This window comes from Andrena cerasifolii, chromosome 10 (genome assembly GCF_050908995.1).
Source record: "Andrena cerasifolii isolate SP2316 chromosome 10, iyAndCera1_principal, whole genome shotgun sequence".
Lineage (NCBI taxonomy): Eukaryota > Metazoa > Arthropoda > Insecta > Hymenoptera > Andrenidae > Andrena > Andrena cerasifolii.
Genome location: NC_135127.1, coordinates 12954664 through 12975302, shown reverse-complemented (window position 1 = coordinate 12975302; position 20639 = coordinate 12954664). Strand labels below are relative to the sequence as shown.

The 20639-nt window shown below is 45.7% G+C and overlaps 2 protein-coding genes across 5 annotated transcripts; one reads left to right on the top strand and one right to left on the bottom strand.

The window, feature by feature from the left end:
• Positions 1 to 325: 325 nt before the first annotated feature.
• Positions 326 to 4115, bottom strand: Cog1 (conserved oligomeric Golgi complex subunit 1). 2 transcript variants are annotated; one of them, XM_076822575.1, is made up of 10 exons: positions 3857 to 4115; positions 3599 to 3766; positions 3239 to 3524; positions 2976 to 3177; positions 2492 to 2908; positions 1508 to 2414; positions 1158 to 1437; positions 873 to 1082; positions 708 to 751; positions 326 to 529 (listed from the first exon to the last, which is right to left on the bottom strand). In XM_076822575.1, exons 1-9 carry the CDS (start codon positions 3991 to 3993, stop codon positions 731 to 733), a joined length of 2628 nt encoding a protein of 875 aa, XP_076678690.1. In that variant the 5' UTR covers positions 3994 to 4115; the 3' UTR covers positions 326 to 529; positions 708 to 730. The 2 variants fall into 2 exon arrangements, with proteins under 2 accessions (XP_076678690.1, XP_076678689.1); XM_076822574.1 differs by lacking the exon at positions 708 to 751.
• A 524-nt stretch (positions 4116 to 4639) lies between these two features.
• LOC143374415 (uncharacterized) lies at positions 4640 to 13848 on the top strand. Of its 3 annotated transcripts, none has more exons than XM_076822573.1 (18): positions 4640 to 5043; positions 5129 to 5262; positions 5328 to 5504; positions 5586 to 5725; positions 5807 to 5991; positions 6068 to 6198; positions 6280 to 6399; positions 6466 to 6777; positions 6852 to 6945; positions 7021 to 7096; positions 7174 to 7410; positions 7488 to 7673; positions 7816 to 7968; positions 8046 to 8179; positions 8260 to 8598; positions 8674 to 10402; positions 10480 to 11214; positions 11455 to 12178. In XM_076822573.1, the coding sequence occupies exons 1-18, from the start codon at positions 4678 to 4680 to the stop codon at positions 11475 to 11477; spliced, it is 5271 nt and encodes a 1756-aa protein (XP_076678688.1). In that variant the 5' UTR covers positions 4640 to 4677; the 3' UTR covers positions 11478 to 12178. The 3 variants fall into 3 exon arrangements, with proteins under 3 accessions (XP_076678688.1, XP_076678686.1, XP_076678685.1); XM_076822571.1 differs by lacking the exon at positions 11455 to 12178 and adding an exon at positions 12682 to 13848 and having other exon boundaries at positions 4641 to 5043; positions 7488 to 7667; XM_076822570.1 differs by lacking the exon at positions 11455 to 12178 and adding an exon at positions 12682 to 13848 and having other exon boundaries at positions 4641 to 5043.
• The last annotated feature ends 6791 nt before the right edge of the window (positions 13849 to 20639 follow it).

Below are 20639 nucleotides of genomic sequence, written 5' to 3'. Positions count from 1 at the left end.
TTCATGAATGGATGGATTGCTTGTTTAAATTCATTCCATGTGTCTTTTTATGAGAAGTTGCTTTCGAGCTTGTTCCAATCAACTGAGATTGTGTTTGTAGGTGTCGATTATTGAGACTAGTCAGCATAGCGTTTATTTATTGCTTTATTTAGTTTTCCTTCGGTGAAAGTTGTGGAATCATAAGTTTCGGTCAATGACATTCGAAAATTAGTACGAGGATGTTCCGTCGGTGGCGCCACTGTACAGAGCGACCTAGCTTTACGAGACCAAGTTTTTTGAATACGACCGCGAAAGTTAGTTGGTAGGTGCAGTTACGAGTTCATAATTTTATGATTTTAAGACTGTATAAAATTCTTTATTCAATAATATTTACAATTCTTACTGCGAGCATCGGAATAAATAAATAAATAAATTAGCTACTACTAAACCAATCGGAGCCCATCGCCCCGAAAAATGCCGCCGCGCCGGATTTGATCGTGGCCCCGGCGGAGTCGCTTTTCGAAATCTCCTTGCTGGCCACTTTCTTCCGCTATAATGCAAAGAAATTCTGTTAGCACATTGCGCTGTCCATTTACAGTTGATATATCATCCACACAACTCGAATAGCAGTTAAACAAGCGTTATATGTAACGCAGGAAACGCAAAGTTACTTCCAGTATGAAAAGTTAGCCTGTTAGAAAACGCAGCATGCAGTATCGTTTTCTTACCGCAATTAAACTCACGATCAATCTTATCTGAATGCCCTGGCAATCTAAGAGTATAACGAACATACGCATTTATGTGAAATAAGTGTACACAAACGAGTGAAGGACATAACTTGGAATAAAGTCTAGGGTCGTACAGAGTTCGAGGTTTGTGAGTATCGTATCTACCTGTGTTTTTTCTGGCAACGTTATGGAAACCAGAGGCAAACTTCTTGCTGGGGCTGTCACAGTCAGTGGCGGAAACCATGCTGCACCGGTGCACAAGGCTAGCACCGAGGGTAGATCTGATTTCACTCCCTCGCTGTTGGTGTATTCGCTTCGCGCACCCAATATCGAGTGAAGCTGCTCTAAGTGGGGCACCAAGTTTCCTAGTATCAGCTAAAAAGCAAAAATCCAAATCAGAATGCTAATCTCGGTTTATGAAATACGCTTTCTAATCATCTGGACACTCACCAGAGATCTCTGAACACTTTTCTTCACGTTGGTGTGTATGAATGGGTTGAAGACGTCGTAATCGAAGGGATCTATTTTAGATAGCACACTGTCGCAAGCTCTCGTCGATAATTCCGACAGAACCTTGTTCTCTCGAGACACCATAAGCAGAGTGGAGTATTTGATGTCGAATAGCACTTGAAAGGCCTGCTTTTGCGAAAGTTTTGCATTGATCGATGCGGTGAAATAGTAGTTCAGTAATTCCGTGGCGATGCTCTCTATGATTTCGTACAGCACTTTCCTGATTTCGGGACAGAGAGATGTATCATACATATCACGTGACGAAGACTTAACTGTAATTCGTAACTTACTTTGGTAGGGTATGTGGTATAATCCTGTTCAAATCCTTACAAATTGCAGTGAAGAATTTCTGCAACTGTATAGACGGCTGATAGGGGACCAAGATTTCCGACTTCATCCTCTTGCCCTCTCCAGAGTCCTCTTCGATGGTCACTTTCTCCCATTCAGACACAACCAAATGTATTCGAAACCCTTCGAGGGGTTCTTTGGATATATACTTCTCCCTATGCTTATGTATCTTCATTTTGTACGTGTTTGCCCAAACTGACCATACGAAAGTGCTCTCTTCCTTCAATTTGTCGCAAATTGATTGCCACTTAACGTTCGTAATAGTTAATCCAGACACCTTCGACAGAGTGAAACATTTATTCAGGTTCGAGCTGAGGGTTGTCAGGGCCAATAGAAACCTCGCCGTCACAACAGCGTTTACGTCGCGCTGACCGTGTTCAGGTTTATCAGTAACGCATGTAGCTTTCACGAAGCCTGTAAAGTCTTGCATCATATTAGTACTGATCATCTGTAAATGTTCCTGAATCTCCGCGCGATCGGAGAACGTGTCAGAGATCAAATATATATTCGTGGACAACAGATTGTCCTTAATGGACATGACACGCTCGGTCTCGTACAAGTACTGTTCGAGGTCGGAAAGCAAGGCCTGCAAGCTTGCGTCGAAGGTATCGCACAGCTTGAGAATGTTTGGCGAATATCCCTTGGTTTTCATCAGTAACGACCTCTTGTTATCTAGACCACCGTTCTTGTTTAGCTTCTGAGGAATATCACTCGGAGAATCCTTCCACACGAACCACCGTAAATCGTGCTCGGGATACTCGAACTTATCGTTCGCTACTTTGTTAAGTAGCTCCACTATGTCGGATTTTAATAGAACTACAGTTTCCACCCACTTGTCGCTGATAATACCTGATGGATTATTAGAAATTATATTCTAGTGTATAATGGAAAGCATGATTTATATATTGTACGGTCACGGTACGAACTTTTTGCTCTTTCAGATAAGATAGGCTGAAAAAACTCCACCCAAAAGGTGATTTTCGGGAGGGAAAGTCCCTCCCAAATTCCATTCCAATTCTCGGGTAGATTAATGCTAACGGCTTCTTCGCGAACGTAATATAATCCTTTTATGGATACTATCAGGTCCAGAAGCTTCGTAACTTCGCGATTGCAGAATTCAGCGACCCATTCGAGCCAAGACTTCATACAGTTTTGAAGGTCTGGCAAGAGGAAGCTGTCTGGGTTGTCTTGAACGAATGGTTTATGCTGCTTTGTTACAGAAGGGAGAAACTCTGTCAATAGTTCTTGATTTAAGTTCAACTGAGAGAGCAGCGAATACGTTTCTTGATCCTGAATTCTTGTTATGTATCGCAAGACAAGACCTCCCGTCCTGTCATCGGTATCTGCAATCAGTCAGTTATTTACATAAATATCATATGCGCTATAGTAAAGAAATATCCGTTTACTTACTTATAAAACAGGCATTAATTAAATTCACTGTTTGGATTAGTATTTCGATACATAATTTTATTTTACTCTTAACGCTACTGTCATTTTCATCGGTGACAACGGATTTAATAGCACGATTGCGCATGGATATCAGCTTTTCCAGCAAATCTGGGAACGATGTTCCATTCAATAGCACAAGTGCCGCCAAGCAATTTGCAACACTCTAAAACAAAAGAGAATCATCGATGTGGCAAGGTGCAATTTATATCCAAGCAAATGCTGACCTTTGATTGCACATCCAGCGACTGCAATATATTATTGCATTCGTTGATAATAATATTTTTCAACTGACTAATCACATCCCACTGCTTAGAGATAATTGGATATTTGTTTGACAAGTCAGCGCTCCCTACTTCAAATAGCAGACTATAATTTATATGCTGTGCTACCAAATACAACTGCGAAGCAAATAACAAATCCTTGTTTTCGATGCTAGACCAGATGTGTTGAGGTATGTCCATTAAGATCTTTATTTGAATAATAACCGAATCTTGAATTCCTTCTGAATTCCTGGAAAAGAGAGCGGGCCTCGGCAAACAGCTGCATTTCATTAATAATAATCAGAAGAAGAGGTTGCAAAATACCTATCATTCTCATTCTTAATTGGTTCTAGCTTGAAACCAATAAGATACTTTTTCTGCAGATCTTGGAATTTGTCTTCGATACTGAGAATTCTTGAAATAACACGTTCAGAAGTTATTTTCATTTTCCCAATGGTGTCCGCCGCCAGTATCAAGTCACGATACCTTTCCCTATAAGCATTTAACCAGTCGTTGAACGTGTTTGGAAGTGTTTGGAAGCACAGCGATAAATGTACCGAAAGGAATTTAAAGGAATTTTACCCTACTAATGTTCTGAGCTCAATTTTCTTTCTGTCACTCTCATGTTGGATCTTCTTCTGGATACCCTCAATGTCTTTGATCGTGAACTCTTCGAACAGCTTATTGATATCCAAATCCAAGTAATTCGTTGTTGTCATCTTTCTGACAATTTGCCTCCACGTATCTTCAATTCGGTTCTTCCCACGTAGCACGATATCAACAGTATCAACACACGTATTTCTTCACTCTTATCCACAGCGTATTAATGAGCTGTTGAGAACATTCGGTCGCCAGATAGCATTGTCCATCTACTGAGTAGATTCTATTCAGCCAATGACTGTATCAACAAGGATAGAATCAAACTTATCGACCTCGTTTCACTTCCATTCCACAGATGGCTCTACAATCCCACTTTTCAAACGACACATTTTTTTCGAAATTCAGTTAGCAGCAATAACGTATTCCAATAGGCTCTACTAATCATATAAAATAGGGAAAAAGAAATTTCACAAATGTGGGTTAGTCCGTTATTGCTCTCACTGCCTCAATTATTCCCTAAATATCTAGACCAAACTAGTACGTTCACGCGCGTCATTAAAAGCAGCCCTTTAAATGTAATAATTAGAATTTTCTTTCGAACTCTGATCCCCGACACTCTCAGCTAGGGGCCACCGCAAATTTACAAGGATAAGTGCATTTTTGGCCAAGTGTTTAAGGAAAAAAAGTACAGATCCCGATTGGCGCGCGGCATTGACCCCGCGAACACGCAGTCGCCGTGGCGCGTCACCTCGCGGCACAATATTCAAGCACGGGATGAGCACGCGAGACGCCATATTGAGCGAATGTTGATTGAATGCGGTTCAGGTGTTTACGCGGTTCCAAGTAAAGCCCGTGTAAAAGCGTATCGATTGCTGTGCAGCACAGCTCAGGTATTTCCGAGGGATCGACGCTGTGTGCCGGGTGCACCACGCGGCGACAGAATGAGCGGCAGCGGCAGCGACGACGAGGGCAGTCGATGCAACAGGAGCAGGGGAAGCAACGTAGTAGCGATGGGTGACGTTCTACCTAAGAAATACACTGACGATGCGTCCTGCGACGAATGCAGCCACGCGAACCTACGTCTCGCGCAACAGGCCGCCGATTTAGCTGGCCAGTACGAGGACCAGGATGTCAGGTCCCCCGTGGTCGCAGACTCGGTCCCCGTCGCGGTACGTCTCCTACATACAGCGTGTGTCGCCAAACTACGTGCACCCTTGCACCGATCGATCCGAAACGTGCCCGTTCTGCTTCCAGAACTTGGGGATGGACGAAACCGCGGTCGACGCGTTCATCAGAGGCGCCAGGGGCCCCGACAGCTCGAGTGGCAGCATAGACAACTCCCCCAGAGGAAAGGAAGCATGCTCCTGCGATACGTACAAAGCGAAAAGGTAATCATTCTTCGTAGAGAGAGCAGCGGAGTGGGTGCAGGTAGATCGTTGGTTCTCCGTTCCAGAGAGCTGTTCAGAGAGGAACTGCAGAAGGCCATGAAGTTTCAGAATCTGTGGACCGAATTGAGGCAACATACACGAACGTCTTTTAACGCCGCTTTGGAGGCCTCTCGTATTCCGGAGGGCTTACACTTGCAGCAGAATATGTTGTCTATGGACAGTATGCATGACATTGTTCTGCAGTAAGTTGGAAGAGTGTGCTGGGCACAACGGTCACGCTCGGATTGCACGCTGTAGATTTTCAAAGCTGTATTTCTTTTCAGACTGTGTAAAAGAGATCCCCGTCAGCTGTTTATGAGGCTAGTGAGTCAGGCACAAGAGTTTGTTGTAGAAGTAAAAGTTCGGTTGTTAGCTCTTCTACACGATCGTAGTGTAAATAATTTAGCAGAAATTTTTCTTACAGGTAGCTTAAACGGTATTCTTGAATCAGACTTATCGGTTCTTATTGATCGCAGTGATTATTCATTGTATATATCCTCTCCAGGTCTCTTAGATGATTATGATGCACTGATATCAACAGCTTCACAAATTTCTGAGTTAATACAACCTTTGAAAGATCATCTCTGCAAATCTAATTTATCGTGGGATTGTTTTGTTAAAAAGTTGTATCAGATCTATGTGTACGATGATCCATTGGTACAAAATAATTTGCCACCGTTTATAGGGCAGGTAAAGAAATTAATATCATAGAAACGTACGGCGGTCATTTCAGGATATATGAAAATGGAAATTTCGGCTTTTACAGCTAAGAAAACTTTTGCCTCTGAAAGGCTCGGAATACCAAGGTCTCGTTCATCGATACTTATCGTTTAATGACGAGATGACGGTAATCGGGGATCTATGGCCGGGAACGGAGCCGTGGATGGATAAATATAAGTAAGCGATACCGCGAATTCCCGTCCACTTAATACCGATAGGATACACTCATACCGACTTTACAAACGGTGCGTATTTTAGTGCGGAGCAAGCAGTTCGAATGACTAGGCTTAGGCAAATAAAGGAGGCTTGGGAATTGTTTACCGCAACTAGGAAACTTATGGAGCAGCGTATGTTGAACAAGTCGCCCGACGATAGAACGTACGTTCACGCGAACAATAAAATACAATAGAATTATTCAGTTTCCAATGGGTAATTCAATTTTAGCGAGTTGCAAGAGGTTGACGGGCAACTTTCTACGCTTGCGTCGCAAGCAAAAATTGGTATACCTGACATGGACAGTAGGCCCCTAAGTCCAACACCGGATTTCAGTTTGGATTCGCTGAATATGCCACCGAGCATCGAGATAGTTCAAATCTTGTTAGACGACTGGAATAAAGCCCAGCATCAAAAATTAGCTGACATAGCGGGCGTACTGACCGCGATAGACATTTATGCCAACGGACAAGATGATCCAGATTTCTTTGACTATGCACGCACCACTTGTCACTTGGCTCAGTTCGCGATTAAGTCAGTCAGGTACGCTTAATCATTGGCTGTTACTTTTGCTAATTTTATGCGTTTTAATTCATCGATTGTTCAATACGTTAAAGGGCCCACAACGAAGGGGGGTGTTTAGAAAGCAACACAGAAGATGGTAAAAGTTGCGAATGTCACATGTGTACGGGACCTTCAGTTTCTCCAAATGTAAGAACACTTTATTTCGATATTCCCTGTGCGCCTTATTCCTTCTTATTATTCATCAGCAAGATTAATTTACAGTTTAATAAAAGTGGGACAGAGAGCATAGAGTTACCGTTAGAAAACCCATTTCCCCAACTGACCAATGGTTTTTTAGGTAAGCGAATTGTTGAACCGGGTCCAGTGAAGATGGCGTGACTTGGTATCTTTTTTTTTTCTCAAACTCTATTTTAGAAGACACGGCGAATTGTTCCGCGACGCAGGTGAAGAAAAAAGTGGAGGATGTGGAAACGACGACTGACGAGAGTGAAGACACTGACGTAAGATCATCCGAACCGCAGCCTTGTACGTGCGTTTATCAGCACGCGAGGGAAATAACAGAAAGGAAGAAAGAAGTCCTAGAAAATCCTCCTTGCCCCTGTTTATTGAACTCCAAACGGAAGTGGGATACCTGTCCTTGCCTGACGAAATGTAATTACAGAAAAGGAATCTCTAATTACTGTTATCGCAAGATTTTCGTTCATGTAATCTCGGACAATTGTCATCAGCTGTGCCTGAAGCGGTCGCGTCGAGTCACCCGAAGCCAGTATCACCTTCTATCGTGAAAACTAACCAGGAACCGAGCAAGCCCGCGGTTAAAACTGGCTCCACGCAGTCCGCCCAAACGCAAACCAGACACTCGACAACGCAGACGCCAAATACCAGTCACAATCATGCAGCACACCAGGGTAGGTGTAAGTGGTGAATCGTTCCATCGTTTACATCCTTCAGTGACCCATTCACGCAACTTTCCGAGCCGCATTTTCATTAAGTCTTTAGGAGCTGGTGTTAAAAAAACCGTAATGAGGTGTTCTTTATTTTCTGAAACTGAAACAGGCGCCACTCATCCACACACGCACGGACCTCTGCCGGACTTGGTAAAAAATACGGGTCCCTCTCACAGATCTCACACGCACAACAATCACTCGACGCACGCCTGCCACAAACAGGCCAATGTCGAGCACATCAAGAGAGTGTCGTGCAATGACCGTCAGTATACGCACCGGGGTGCTTCCACCATGAACGATTCTCCGACCGTTTCCGAATTTCCACTGTTCTGGTTTCAGTGAGTTCTGGAGACGGCGATTGCTCGGATTCTGGTAGCAGTCAAGAGGACTCATGTTCGACCAGTAGTTCAGCGCAGAGGGATTCGAGTAGGCACTGCGATTGTTGTTACTGCGAGGTGTTCGGTCATGGGGTTGTAAGTAGATTCCGTCGATGCGCTAGCTTAAGGCGTAAACCGGGGCTATACGTTGTTTGAAAGGGAAGCGTTTCTTTCAGCCCTCGGTAGCGCCGGTTAGTCGAAATTACAATGAAATCAGGGAGAGATTACGTCAGTTACTGACCAAGAAGAAGGCTAAGAAGTGCAAGGCCGCGTGTAGCCCTTCGAAGAGTTCCTCGGAATCGTTGTTAGCTAATACGAACACGGAGATAAAGGCGATAACGAATTCGGCGGCCAGATCGAACACACCAGTTTCCACTGCGTCTACGGTGCAACCGGACCAGCAACGAGATCAGAGGGACTTGGAAGAACTACTCGAGTTTATCGAAGGGAACCAGAATGGGAAGAAGGATAACAATAAGAAGGCCGAGAAGAAGGCCAGGCAGAAGCAACGAAAGGTTAGTTAATCGCGAGGAAACACGCGTGCTTAAGTGAGTTTATGTGGGATCAATGTAATTTTCTGTTTGTTACAGTTGGAGGAGAAGCTCAAAAGAGACAGGCAAGAAGCTGAAAGACAGAAACTGATAGAGTTACAGAAAAAGACACCAGAAGTGACGATCACTGTCGTAGATCCGCAGAAACCCGTTCCTCAGAGATTATTACCTCAGTGTAATCTACCCGAAGTATCTATTTTACCCACGTCACCGCCAGTAGCATTGCCGACTGTAAAGCAATTGAGTAATAAAAAGAAAGACAAACAGGAAGTTTGTAGCAATAGTAGTAACGCCAGTAGCGGTAGCTGTAGCAGCAGTAGTAGTAGTTCTAGTAGTATAAATAGCAAAGCAAAGACTGCACCTCTCAATACGAACATAAAGAACAAAAGTATTAATACGAGTAAGCTCGATAAAACGGTGGTACTTGGCCAAGCGAGTAAGGCAGCCGCCAAAGCCGACAAGCTTGAAGTTAGTAATAAAAGTAACAAAACACCGACGAGTAGCAATGGCACAAATATTAAATGTAACGCAAGCAATACCACTGACAAATCGTTGGCTGTGGACTTGACCGATAAGAAACTCACGAAAAAAGAGAGAAAGAAGCTGAAGAAGCAAATGAAGAAAATGGAAGAGGCGAAGGGAAAGGAGGTGATGAAGCCGGTTCAAGCGGAGAGTCAGCCGCAGATCGTGACGATTAAAAGGGTGATGGAATCGAACAGCGCTGAACCAACGGTCACTATCACGTTGAAGGGTCAGACGCCAGCGGAGGACAAGGTTCTGTTCACGCTGGTAAATGGGCAAACCAAGGAGGCGCCCCTGCCGAAGTTGGAGACCGAGCAGAACCAAAACATCAGCGGGAAGAAGAAAAAGACCAAAGCGAACAATAACAACAACAACAGCAATACCAACAACAATAATAATAACTCGTTGCAACAGGGGAACAAGTCGCAGCAGACGAACAACTCGAAGCAGCAGCCGCAGAATAAGATCTGCGACAATAAAAACGTGAAGCAACAAGCGAACAACGAGAAGGCTAAAGGGAAGCAGCTGGACGAGAAGAAAGTTCAGCAGCAGAGTATAACTGACACGAAAACCAAGTCCAAGAAGGACAAGAAGAACACGGAGAATAAAGAAAACGTGCTGCAGCAGAACACGGTGAACAAGAACAAGAATCAACAACAGAACGTGTCCACCAAGAAGCAGAACAAGATAAATACCCCACCGCAGACACCGGTCTCTCAAAAACCGCCGCCGAATGCGAATATCACGAATGAAAGCAATAAGAAGTCCAAAGGGCAGCAGCAGGATAAAAACAATCAGTTGAATACCAATAGAAATAACAGAAATGTACCTACTAACGTTTCCAACAAACAGGGGAAGAGCGATAATCAGAAGGTTCAGAGTAAGACACCCGTTCAGATGACAATCAAGCAGCGACCGGAAGTTCAGCCGTCTTCCACAGAGCGGGTCAACTCTCCTTTGAGTAGCCAGTTCAAGGACATCGGCGTGAATTCCAAGATCAACATAGAGAACTTGAAGCTACCACCTGGCATCACGATAACGAAGGTTGACGCCCCGGCGAAGCCTTTGCCAATAAGGTCAGCGCCTCTGCCGAAGCCAGTGAACCCTCCTAAACAGACCACGATCATCGCTGCACCCATGAGCGGAGTTCAGTCGAGCTACGCGAGCTCTCAAGCGGGTGGAAACGTGATCGTGGTCGATACTGGGAAGCTGAAGCAGGACCTCCTTCCTAAACCTGCAGAAAAGGGTGAGGAAAAATTTAATTTAAATCCCTCATACCGTTCCTATCCGAACATCCGTCTCATTTGTTGTTTGCCGTTACAGATGTGCCCAAGGAGTCGTTGCCAAGCCAGAGCACCAGTGGAAAGAAGAAGAAAAAGAAGAACAAGAACGCAGCGAACTCCAGCAACGTGCTTAGTCAAGCAGCGATGCAAAACAATGATCCCTTCTCAAACGACCACACAGACGAGCCTGCCAGAATACTCCACAACCCAAACACCAACATGGTGACCATCAGGAACCCCGCCTTTGGCCCCATGAAAGTGCCACCCACGCAACAGGCGGCTATCATAAAGGTCTCGGAGAACGGCATGGTGACCATCAGAAGTCCCGCGTTGCAGCAGGCGATAAACGCGGGCCTGACGTCGCCTCCCAAGCCAGACTACATAGTGAAAGGCGATCTGTCGTCCAGAACGTCCGCGGAGGGCGCGACAAATTTGAAACACTCCAGCAACGGTATCATCCCGTCGAGTCTGGCGGAGCTGAGGAGCAGACTGACCCCAGACTGCGCCACTCTTAGCGGTCTGGCGAACATTCAGATCAGCAAGGTGACCAACGGTCAGCCGATACCGGAGAACGGAATCAACTTGAAGGGGACTAGCGTGACCCTGACGAAAGTGAGAACGGAGACGAGCATGAAGGACGTGCAGAGCGCTAAAACGGCGGTGCGAGAGGCGCTAAACGCCTCGATAGTCGCTGCCTCCAGCACCGGCAAGAGCAAGAAGAAGAAGAAACGCGGAGCGGGCACGAGGCAGTGCGGCGATGACTGGAACCTCGTTGGTGAGAAACAACACTAATCAGAGTTTAACATGTAAATTTGCTTCTTTCGTTTTTTTTTTTGTTTTTTGATTCCCTTAAAACACACTCCCCGGGGGTTGCACATCTTCGCTCCCCTGTGTCAGGCATTCAAAGCTTGATTCACTACACACACAACAAAACATATACATGTACATCTTGTGGACGAGCGAGTAGAGATTGATCGTACTGACGACGGTTTTTCTTTCGTTTCGTTTTCGTCAGGAGAAGGCCGTGTGCCGCGTTAGGACCAGGTCTCGGCTAGGTCGAATGATTTTTCGAATACCGGATACAACCGGGATGCCCTCGAATTGGCCGCCACGAATCTGTCGGGGGAGAATTGTTCAGATGGGACTCTGGCCAGTGAGCACTATCTTTTCTTTATTTTCTTTTCGCTACCCAAGTCGGCCGACCAGGTGACTTTTTTCTCACGAATCCAATGTACAACGATTACGCACCGTGTCTAGCTATAATTATGTACACTCGCGCTTAGGGTAGCATGTACAGTCTCTAGGCTTTGAGGAGTGTCTCAGTTTTCTCTCTGTCTCCCTGTTTTCTCGACTTCCTTTTAGTTTCTTTCTCCTCGAGAAAGGTGAGGTTGAGGAGCATTCGACGCGAGCATGGCGTTAGACACTTAATTAGATCTGTAGGTACTTGTAACGAGCAACATTATACATCGTGATACGTGATAAGTCGACTGCGGAAGGGGAAAGGAAAGATAAAGAAAAGATAGGTAGGTCACACAAGAGGAAGGGAGAGTGAGAAGCTTTTACCAAGTTCACGTTGATTATGGCAGCGAATTGTTTGCCTGTTACCTGATAAATCTCATTGTGATACATAAATGACCTGCGTAGGTGATCCTACAACCATATACGAGTGTTTTGCGATACTCTTTTCTTTTTTTAATCTACTGATGACATTTCAATAAATTTTATTTTTTCCAACGTTATACTCTCTTTTTCCTTGTCGGTATTGACACCGTCACCCAATAAATGCTGCATGCGTATGGACACGTGGAAGCCTCGTTCCCTCTCTGCCTCATCGTCATCAACGATTGCTCGTTTTTCTGCTCTCGATCACTCTAACGGGTCTTTCCTGTTCTTCCCTTTCATCGCTTCTCCATTGGAATTCTTCCGCCTCAACAGATATCTGTCACATTTTTTATACGCTACACTTCCCTTTTGTACGATCATTCTAGCTCCTCCGTTCTTGATGATGCGAAAAGGTGTTGATCCGGAAATTTAGAAAACTACGAACTCGAAGAGTATATCGCATACCGATCTCAACGTTTCCCACATTTTCGTATCATTAAGGACAACATAATTCAAATATCATAATTCACACATAGAGACCAGAAACAGAAAGATATCGTACGCGCAGCGAACGTATCCATAAACTCCCTTCGCCAAGGGTCCCGCCCGACTCCTAGTATTCAGAGCGTGTCTTTTGCAGAGAGCGTATTCACGCCCAAAGATATAGACCTCGAGGACGGAGAGATGGACGATGCTGAGCGGGAGCTGGAGGCATTCAAGAGGTTCTGCCTTCAATCCGTGCCGCCTCCACGCAAGGAGAAGGTCAATCTCAACATCAAAGACATCGTGCTGAAGAAGAAGTCATCGTCCTCATCCTCGTCGTCCTCATCAACGACGGCCGCCGCCGTGATCGCTGCCAATTGATTTCGTACAATGTTAATCTTGCGCGTGTGATGGCTTGACGCAGAATTAATGGGAATTTCTCTTCGAAAAACGAGAGACGAGGGCCATCTTAGCTTACAAAAAAAGAAAGGAAAAAAACATTTCACGATCAGACAATAACGGATCTTATTTGACGAGCGTGAATGCGTCGCATCTCTGTAATCAACCTTGAATGGGTCCGAGCTTGTTCGAGGAACGAGCAAGATCTCGGGCAGGACTGGGCAAATTCGTTGCCCTTTTTTTAATTTTAATTGTAGGCTGAACGTTCGCGTGAAGCTGATGTAATTACTTTAGAAAGAAAGAGAGAATATTGAGCATTGCCGTCGCACGACCGGAAGGGAAGAACGGAAAAGGAAAAAACAGAAAGACAATTTCATGGTACTCGATGTTGCTAGGTGTTAAGAAAATTCTGCTATTTTTGCATCGAGCCAATCACCGACGAACGATGTAATGTAATACTGCCACGGCCGATGCGCGTGAACACGCGACTGGCCGGGAAAGCTAACGCGTTCCCGGGATCTCGACGACGAGACTGCGCCTGTATACTTACTTTCGCGAACGATCGTCGATCTGCAACGTTGAGAACGTTGCGCGTTTACGGGGGAACGATCGATTGTCGTTGTTATTGTCGTCGTGTCGTCGTCGTGTCGGCGCCTAGTCGACTTCTTCGTATTTTTATTATAGTAGACGAACGTGTGTAACGATAATTGATTCTTCCGTGTGAAGAAACACCCGGGGAGGGGGGACAGGTGGGACAGGTGGGTGGATGGGACACTTAGGTACAGTGTACATGAGTGGGGTTGATGCGTGACATTTTTCTCGAGGCACAGCAAACCGTAGATATATATAATATATTATAAATATAAAGTGTATGTATGTATGTATATGTATATCTATAAATATAGTAGGAACGAATTTTTCTGTCGAGGCTGGTTCGTTGATCGGCCTTCGATTCGATCGCGAGTACGATCGCGATCGCGCGCGACACTATGTTCAATATATTAGCAATATATTAACAGTGCGCGCTGATTAACAGAACGCTTATAAGCGTCTACAGAACTCAACAGGGTCAACGAATCGTATCCATCGTTTCCTGAGAATTGATCGATTACGTGGCATGACATTCATCATCGTAATTATCAGCGATCAAACATCGCGCTATCACGATCGTGATCGCGGGCTTAAGAGCGCACCTTTCGATCGACAGTTTATGCCCGATGCACGATACCACTGTGACACGTACACGGAGACACTTTCTTTTTTTTTTTTCCAATAAAAGCAGATATGCATTTTTACCGAAATCTCCCATATTCGTGTCTCTGTGCGTCTCACAGAGCGTTCCTAATTGCTTCGCCCGATCTTTCCACCGTTTATCAAACAAGGTCCGTCTATGCTTTTGTAACTATAATTTCACTGGCGAACGTTTCTTTACCGACAGTCCACCTAGAGCGCGTGATCTGCCAGTTGTGAGATCACAGAATTACCATCTGAGAGTTCGGGATTACCTACCTAAATTAATGGTACGTTTAATTAATAATACTCCCCGCCAGAGGGCAATACCGATCTGATCCACCTGTAGCCACTTCTCAGCTATTTAAATTTCTCGCAGTACCACGATTTGCGCGGGCTACGGATGTTTGTTTGGCTGAGCGCGAGTCACCGCGGCTTCAGTTGATTATCTGATTTGACCGGTCGGATATCGCGTTTGTGATAGTTACGTCTGGTATGTTGCTCCGATACGACGAAAAGGAACCACCGAGCACAACAGCCCACAGGAACTCTCTTGACCAACTTGGCCGTTCTACTCGTGAAACTTCCTCCACGAGGAAAGGTGAGTGATTGGGTTCCACCTACCTATCTCCCTGTTTATTTATTCATTCCATCGAAACGTGAATGATTCCATATGAAACAGAAAACACAGGTTCCATTCTTACTAGCTTCGTGTTTTCATGCATAATGTCCCACCGAAGTCGCCTAACCCTCAGTTGAAATTGCGTACAGGAAATCTTTCGTTTCCACTCTATACCGGGTAACTGTGTTAGTGCTATCAGCTATGAATCACGATGCTTTCAGTACAGTAGGCTGAGTAGGCTGTTCGTAATACGACTCTAAAGTATATTTGAATATCTAATTCATTTCCTCGCAATTTTTCTGGCCATGATACAGACAATAGTCATGTCGAAGGTAGCGTACGATTGTTCGTAAACAATGTTGGCGCGAAACGTTGACCTCGCAATGCATATCGAGCCGTAGCTCGACGAAATAGCGAGGGAAACATACTCGAGGTGACCGAGGCTTGTCGCATCACGGTAAATCGTGCTGCGTCGAACAGTCTGTTTTCGTTCGCTGAACCGATCGTATCGATGAGCCGACAAGGGCAACGCCTTACCCTATGTAAATACGTTTCTACACATTGATTCGTTAGTCGGATTCCGTTTGCTACCATGTTGGAGGTTATAACGATCCCGCGCTTTTATTGCATCCGCCGTCTCTCTCCCTACACTCGTGAAAATGTTGAACCATCGTACTTCCAAGTAACAATAGACAAAGTTCCCTGCGACTTTAACAGCCACATTTCAGTAATTAAATTTGACAAACATTTATTATCGATCGGAGACAGAAGTTTGTGGCCTCTTAGGTTATATTTACGAATTCAGACGTCTGTCTGGCTCGTACGTACATTGTAGTCGAAACTTGCTTAGTATACGATCTAATATCATCTCGAAATCTGATTGCAGGTTAACAAGGGAAACGCTTCACTGGCATTCCTCGCATATCCACGTGAGATTTGTGATTGGGAAATCCGTACGAAGCCAAAGAGCTTTCGAGGACAGGCATTTGAATATCGGAAATTGCTGTGCCGGGCAATTTCGCTTTCCCGTTCCCCTCGTGCACCCACGCGTGCACGAGTAACGCACGGTGGCCTTTGTTCGCTCCCCTTCTGCGAGCTGTGTTCCTTGCCACCCCCTCTGTAACTACTCGAATCACAACGGGTGCAAGGAGAGTTCGCTACGGAGGGATAGTTTGAGAAGTTCACCTAGGGCCAGTGAGTCGCTTCTATTAAATACGTGACCAGTCCAAGACACGGCAGTACGATGTTTGGGCTCCATCGAGTGGCGATGTTGTCGCGAATAGCCGAGGCGGACGAGGCTTCGCCGAAGAAGCCTGAGAATGAAGAGGCGTCAGGGATGCTGGTGTCGCCTATCACCGGAATCGTTCGTGGACTGATGAACTCCACGCTGTCTCCCCAGGGCAACCGGGGTAAGTGAATCTTTTCGACAGCTCGACAGCGAGCTAGTGTGAAGCCTGCTATTCAGAGCAATTATAATTGACTATTCGATCGGTCCAAGGTAGCCAATTGTCTCTGTTCTGACTGTACCTACCTTGTAGTCAGGATTTCTTTGGTGAACACTTTATAACGGCGTAGCTTCTTATGTTTCGCGGAAATTGAGTTCGGTATAAACAGAAAGGGGCGAGAAGGTAGTCTTTGAGTGGCGCTGGCACTCGATCGAGTAGAATTTGAAATTTAAATGATCGCTGGAAGAATTTGAACGCGGAGCGGTCGCGCGCGTTGACTATAAAGCGAAGGGAAACGGAAAGGGTTTCAAGCGGGGTCTTGGAGGTCTTCGGGGTCCCCGGTTGTTTCGGTGTTATTAGCATTTCTCGTAAGGCCGGTAAGGTAGGTCTCGCAACCTGATCCCCAAAAGACGGCGAGTCTCTGTTCAGTAACCTTTAACGGTTGTAGACCGAATTACTAATCGACTTTTTTTCTCCTCTCTCCACGCGAATTATTTCCTCCGATCAAATCCTGTTCCTTCCGTTCCTTTCTCTCTCTTTTATATCGTCTTCAACTAAACTTGAAAATCTTTAATTCAACATCAGCTGTAAACACTTGTCACCTTCAAGTTGATCTCGAAGTAGAAGCAATCAGATATCAAATAGAATTTATCGCCAGGGTTTCCTACCAACCACATTAGCCACCGTTTATCCAAGCCTTTAGGTTCTTCTCCGAGACTACCTCAACCGCCAAGGGGTTGAAGAATCGTTTTCCCAGAGTCGTGATTTCTCGGCGGTGTAGTTTACCCGATATATCCGTTGGTTAAAAAATTCGTTGAGCGCGTGCCGGCTGCACGACCACTCGCCACCACTCGCCACCCCTCGTCGTTCCACGGGCCCAGCGTAGGGAATCGAGGGAGAAGACAGGCCAGCCGAAGGAAAGCACGAATAAGCGGTATCCAAGCGTTGAACCGACCATTCAACCCCTTTCTATGGCCTCGCCGTTCGCGCAAGGTTGTACTTGTCCCGTTACGCTTGTTCCAGATCGACCACCGGCTCCACCTCGCGATACAGGCGATCCCTTTTTTTCTCGCTCACCCTTAAATGGAGGATCGAGGCTTATCGTGAATTATCAGGCCCCATTGGCTTAGCTAAATACGTGACCTCCGGTGCGGACGATTAATAACGGCTAGGCGGCTTTCGTCGCGTCGGGGAGGCGTTTATCGCGGCCACGATACCAGCCTACCGTTGAGCCTAGTTAGCAGCTGTGTGACTTGCTGAACGGTGACCTTTGTTTAATCGCTGTACGTTCTTTATCGTTTATTACGCACCGATGCACGCGCCACACGTCCCTGGCTGTGCCCGTGCTCGCGCTCGCCTAAACGCCCGTTATAAAGAACAAGAAGGAACGGCGAAATGGGAATGAGAGAGAAAGAATGGAAACGGTGCTGAACGGGGTCTAGACGTCTAGACGTGCGACAAGAAGCTGGGAGGTCCGAACACGTGTCGAATCGGGCATAATCGCGTTTCGTGACCTAAGGAACATAATTTCGCACTTTGTTCTTGTTTTCGTGCCTCCACATATCTCGTAGTTGGTAAACATACATATCTATGGGAGCACTTGTAAATTTAATTCCAGTTGGTCTACCTTATCGTACCTACTCTCGAATTTGCTGGTCAAAGTTTCGTAATACATGGAGAATAGTGTACGAAGGATATTATCTTCCTATAAAGTAACAGATGACAATTGTCGTCGACCAGGGAGGGTTAACGGTGGCTCGCTGAAATGAATGCGAACCTAACGAGAGGTGGCTAGGTCTGGTTGATTAGTATGCGTCGTTAATTTCGTCGAATTCTCGGGCACCTATAAAGGACAACGGCTGCAGGGGCTACCTGGGCCACCCTTGTCAGGGAAACGCGCCGTTTGACGGTCGTAAGGAGGAAAGGTGAAAAACTTGGCGGCATTAATGGCTGTGTAACAATCTACCATTGCACTAAGCTGGTACCTTTGTACGCGTGCAAGATTCGTTAAAGTGGAGGGAAAGGTGTTAATAAGTAAATGAAAGAGGAAACAAATAGTGCATTTTGTGCAGCAGATGACACGCTGATTCCTACAATAAGGTCTAAATAAATTTGTATGAATACATTTTCGAGATATCAACGGGTGAACTTTTTATCTGTCTGTCAAAAAGGTAGTCCCACTTAATTGCGAGTATCTCGTTTGCGAATGACCGATATGGTCGAACATTATATAAAATCAAAGATAAATAATTGAATCTCCAACAAATGTAGGCAACCAGTATGTTTCTCTGCTAAAATTGATTTATTGTACAGGAGTAAGAAGATATATATAATTATAAAAACAATAAGAACATTAAGACAGATGGCGCTGAGTACCTAAAATAAAGCTAAAGCATATGACAGTATATTATTTGGAATACTGAGATGACGTTTGACCTTGGAGTGTGGTATATGTACCGAAAAGAGGAAGTGAAATACGATTTCTGAAGCTTTAATAATTTGAAAACTTTTCCAAACTACAATACATACGTCTTCACGATTTACAGTCTTGGTAATGATTCCGACATCTGGCAGCCTTAATTTACATTACTTTTATGGTACCTCTCAATTGTCCCCAATAAAGAAATCCCCATAATACATTTTACAACTCGAAAACGGTGAAAGACTGGGACCCACGTTCAAAGTTGCCATAAAATCAATTCACATAAAAACGTTTATAACAGCCGTCGCGGTCTAAGCAGCAACTTTAGCGTTATACCTAGGAGCAAAGCCGATAGGGCACTCGAGTGTTTTATTATTAGAAAGCCTTGAAAATTATCTAGAGACACATTTGGCGTTTCGTGCCCTCAGGAATACCCGTGATAAGCTCGCGCACTTTCATTTTCCTTGAGCAACGATCACCGTGAATCGAGAAAGGGCGAAACTAGGTGGATTACAGTGCGAATGGTCGGAGCAACATACTCTTCGTCGGTGGCAGTCGGTCACGGTGGGGTAGCTTGCACCTGTGCAACGAGCAAGCGATACACGCGGTTCCTTGGTTCCACGGGCCGTGACTCCGGTTACGAGTTTCCCGTCTGTTCGCCGCTCGCTTCGCTCGACTTTTACGCCGTCCACCATTACCTACGGCAACGAGCTGGAAACGAAGACGAGTACCGCGAGCAGGCCTCGGGGACCGATTAGAAAGACGTCCCTCGCTGGAGCAGCCTTAGGGTGGCTGGGCCTAAACACTCGTGGATGAATCATTCGCCCCGATGCTCGTCGTATATACGTGCTAGCGATCGATTCTGTCGATGTTTGGTGGGCAAAGGTGGCACGCGCCCGTTAGCCGGGCCCCCGTACTCCGATCGATACCCTCGTACCCTACCAACGAGCTTTTTCCCCCGTCGCTGGAGGTCGATAACCAGCAACGGGAGAAGGAGACGTATGACTTGGATCTTTCGCAGCTTGGAATGAGAATTTTCGGAGATTCTTGAACGAGTTAGCGGCGGGGAAACTTTAGAGCATGCCCGTCCAATAAGAATGTAAGAGCGACGGTTGTGCCACACCATTAGGACCTTTCGCTCTTGAGAGACGCGAATGGCCTGACGTTCCGCGATCACCATTCGAAGGTCGATCTTTGTTAAGGAATGGACTGGACGGTATACGTATCATATGGCGGAGTAAGACAGTGACATTTGCAGCTCGAGTAATTAGGCAGAGAGTACTGGCGCGTAAACGAAGGAAACGCGATGGGGCGCTAACGTGCTTCTGGTGTTGCGAGGGGTCGCGCTACCCCCGGAGGGGAGGGTACGGGCTCAGGGGGCAGACATATGCGCACACATGGAACGACAGTCACCACCTGGCACGGTGTAGCTGTACGCTTCCCATCCCCGTGTATATACGAACGTACGTGTACCGGGCTACCCCTGTGAAACGTACTGTGACCCCAACCCTCGACTTGGCTCGTGCCATTGCGCATTGTCGTAGGATTTTCCGTTCTCGCGGCCGCAGCCGAACCTTCGTTTACCCCGAATTGCTTCCTGGGGCCCCCTGGTGCTACCTTCTCACCCCTTCTTGGGGCTCCTTCCTCGTCCTTGGACGTATCGCAGACTGAGATAACTCGAGGCGTGACTCGGGTAGCTGATATTACACAGAATTCACAGAAACAACGAAGTACAATTTCAGGAGCTTAAATCTTAGATACGACCTGTTAGATGTCAAAGATGAATGTACAATTGTTGCTCGAGACTAATATATCCACGTGAAATGAATTTACGTGGCACTGCGTAGGCAGAGCTTGCACGCCCCACACTACTACTATGCAAGCTGTGGCACCTATAAATACACCTGAATATTTCTGTCACTGTGGAGTTGACAAAGCGAGAGGCATGCAAGTTGGTGGATTTTCAGGGGGAAGTGCAACAATAGGAAGATGATTTT

Excerpts from the sequence above, each read along its gene's own strand:
- Cog1 (XM_076822574.1), bottom strand. The coding sequence starts at position 3,993 with ATGACAACAACGAATTACTTGGATTTGGATATCAATAAGCTGTTCGAA. Across the intron at positions 3,178-3,238 it reads CGCTGGATGTGCAATCAAAG|AGTGTTGCAAATTGCTTGGC; the intron begins GTCAGCATTTGC and ends CTTTTGTTTTAG. Across the intron at positions 2,909-2,975 it reads AATTAATGCCTGTTTTATAA|ATACCGATGACAGGACGGGA; the intron begins GTAAGTAAACGG and ends GACTGATTGCAG.
- LOC143374415 (XM_076822570.1), top strand. The coding sequence starts at position 4,678 with ATGTTGATTGAATGCGGTTCAGGTGTTTACGCGGTTCCAAGTAAAGCC. Across the intron at positions 6,400-6,465 it reads AAGTCGCCCGACGATAGAAC|CGAGTTGCAAGAGGTTGACG; the intron begins GTACGTTCACGC and ends ATTCAATTTTAG. Across the intron at positions 11,215-12,681 it reads CGATGACTGGAACCTCGTTG|AGAGCGTATTCACGCCCAAA; the intron begins GTGAGAAACAAC and ends TGTCTTTTGCAG.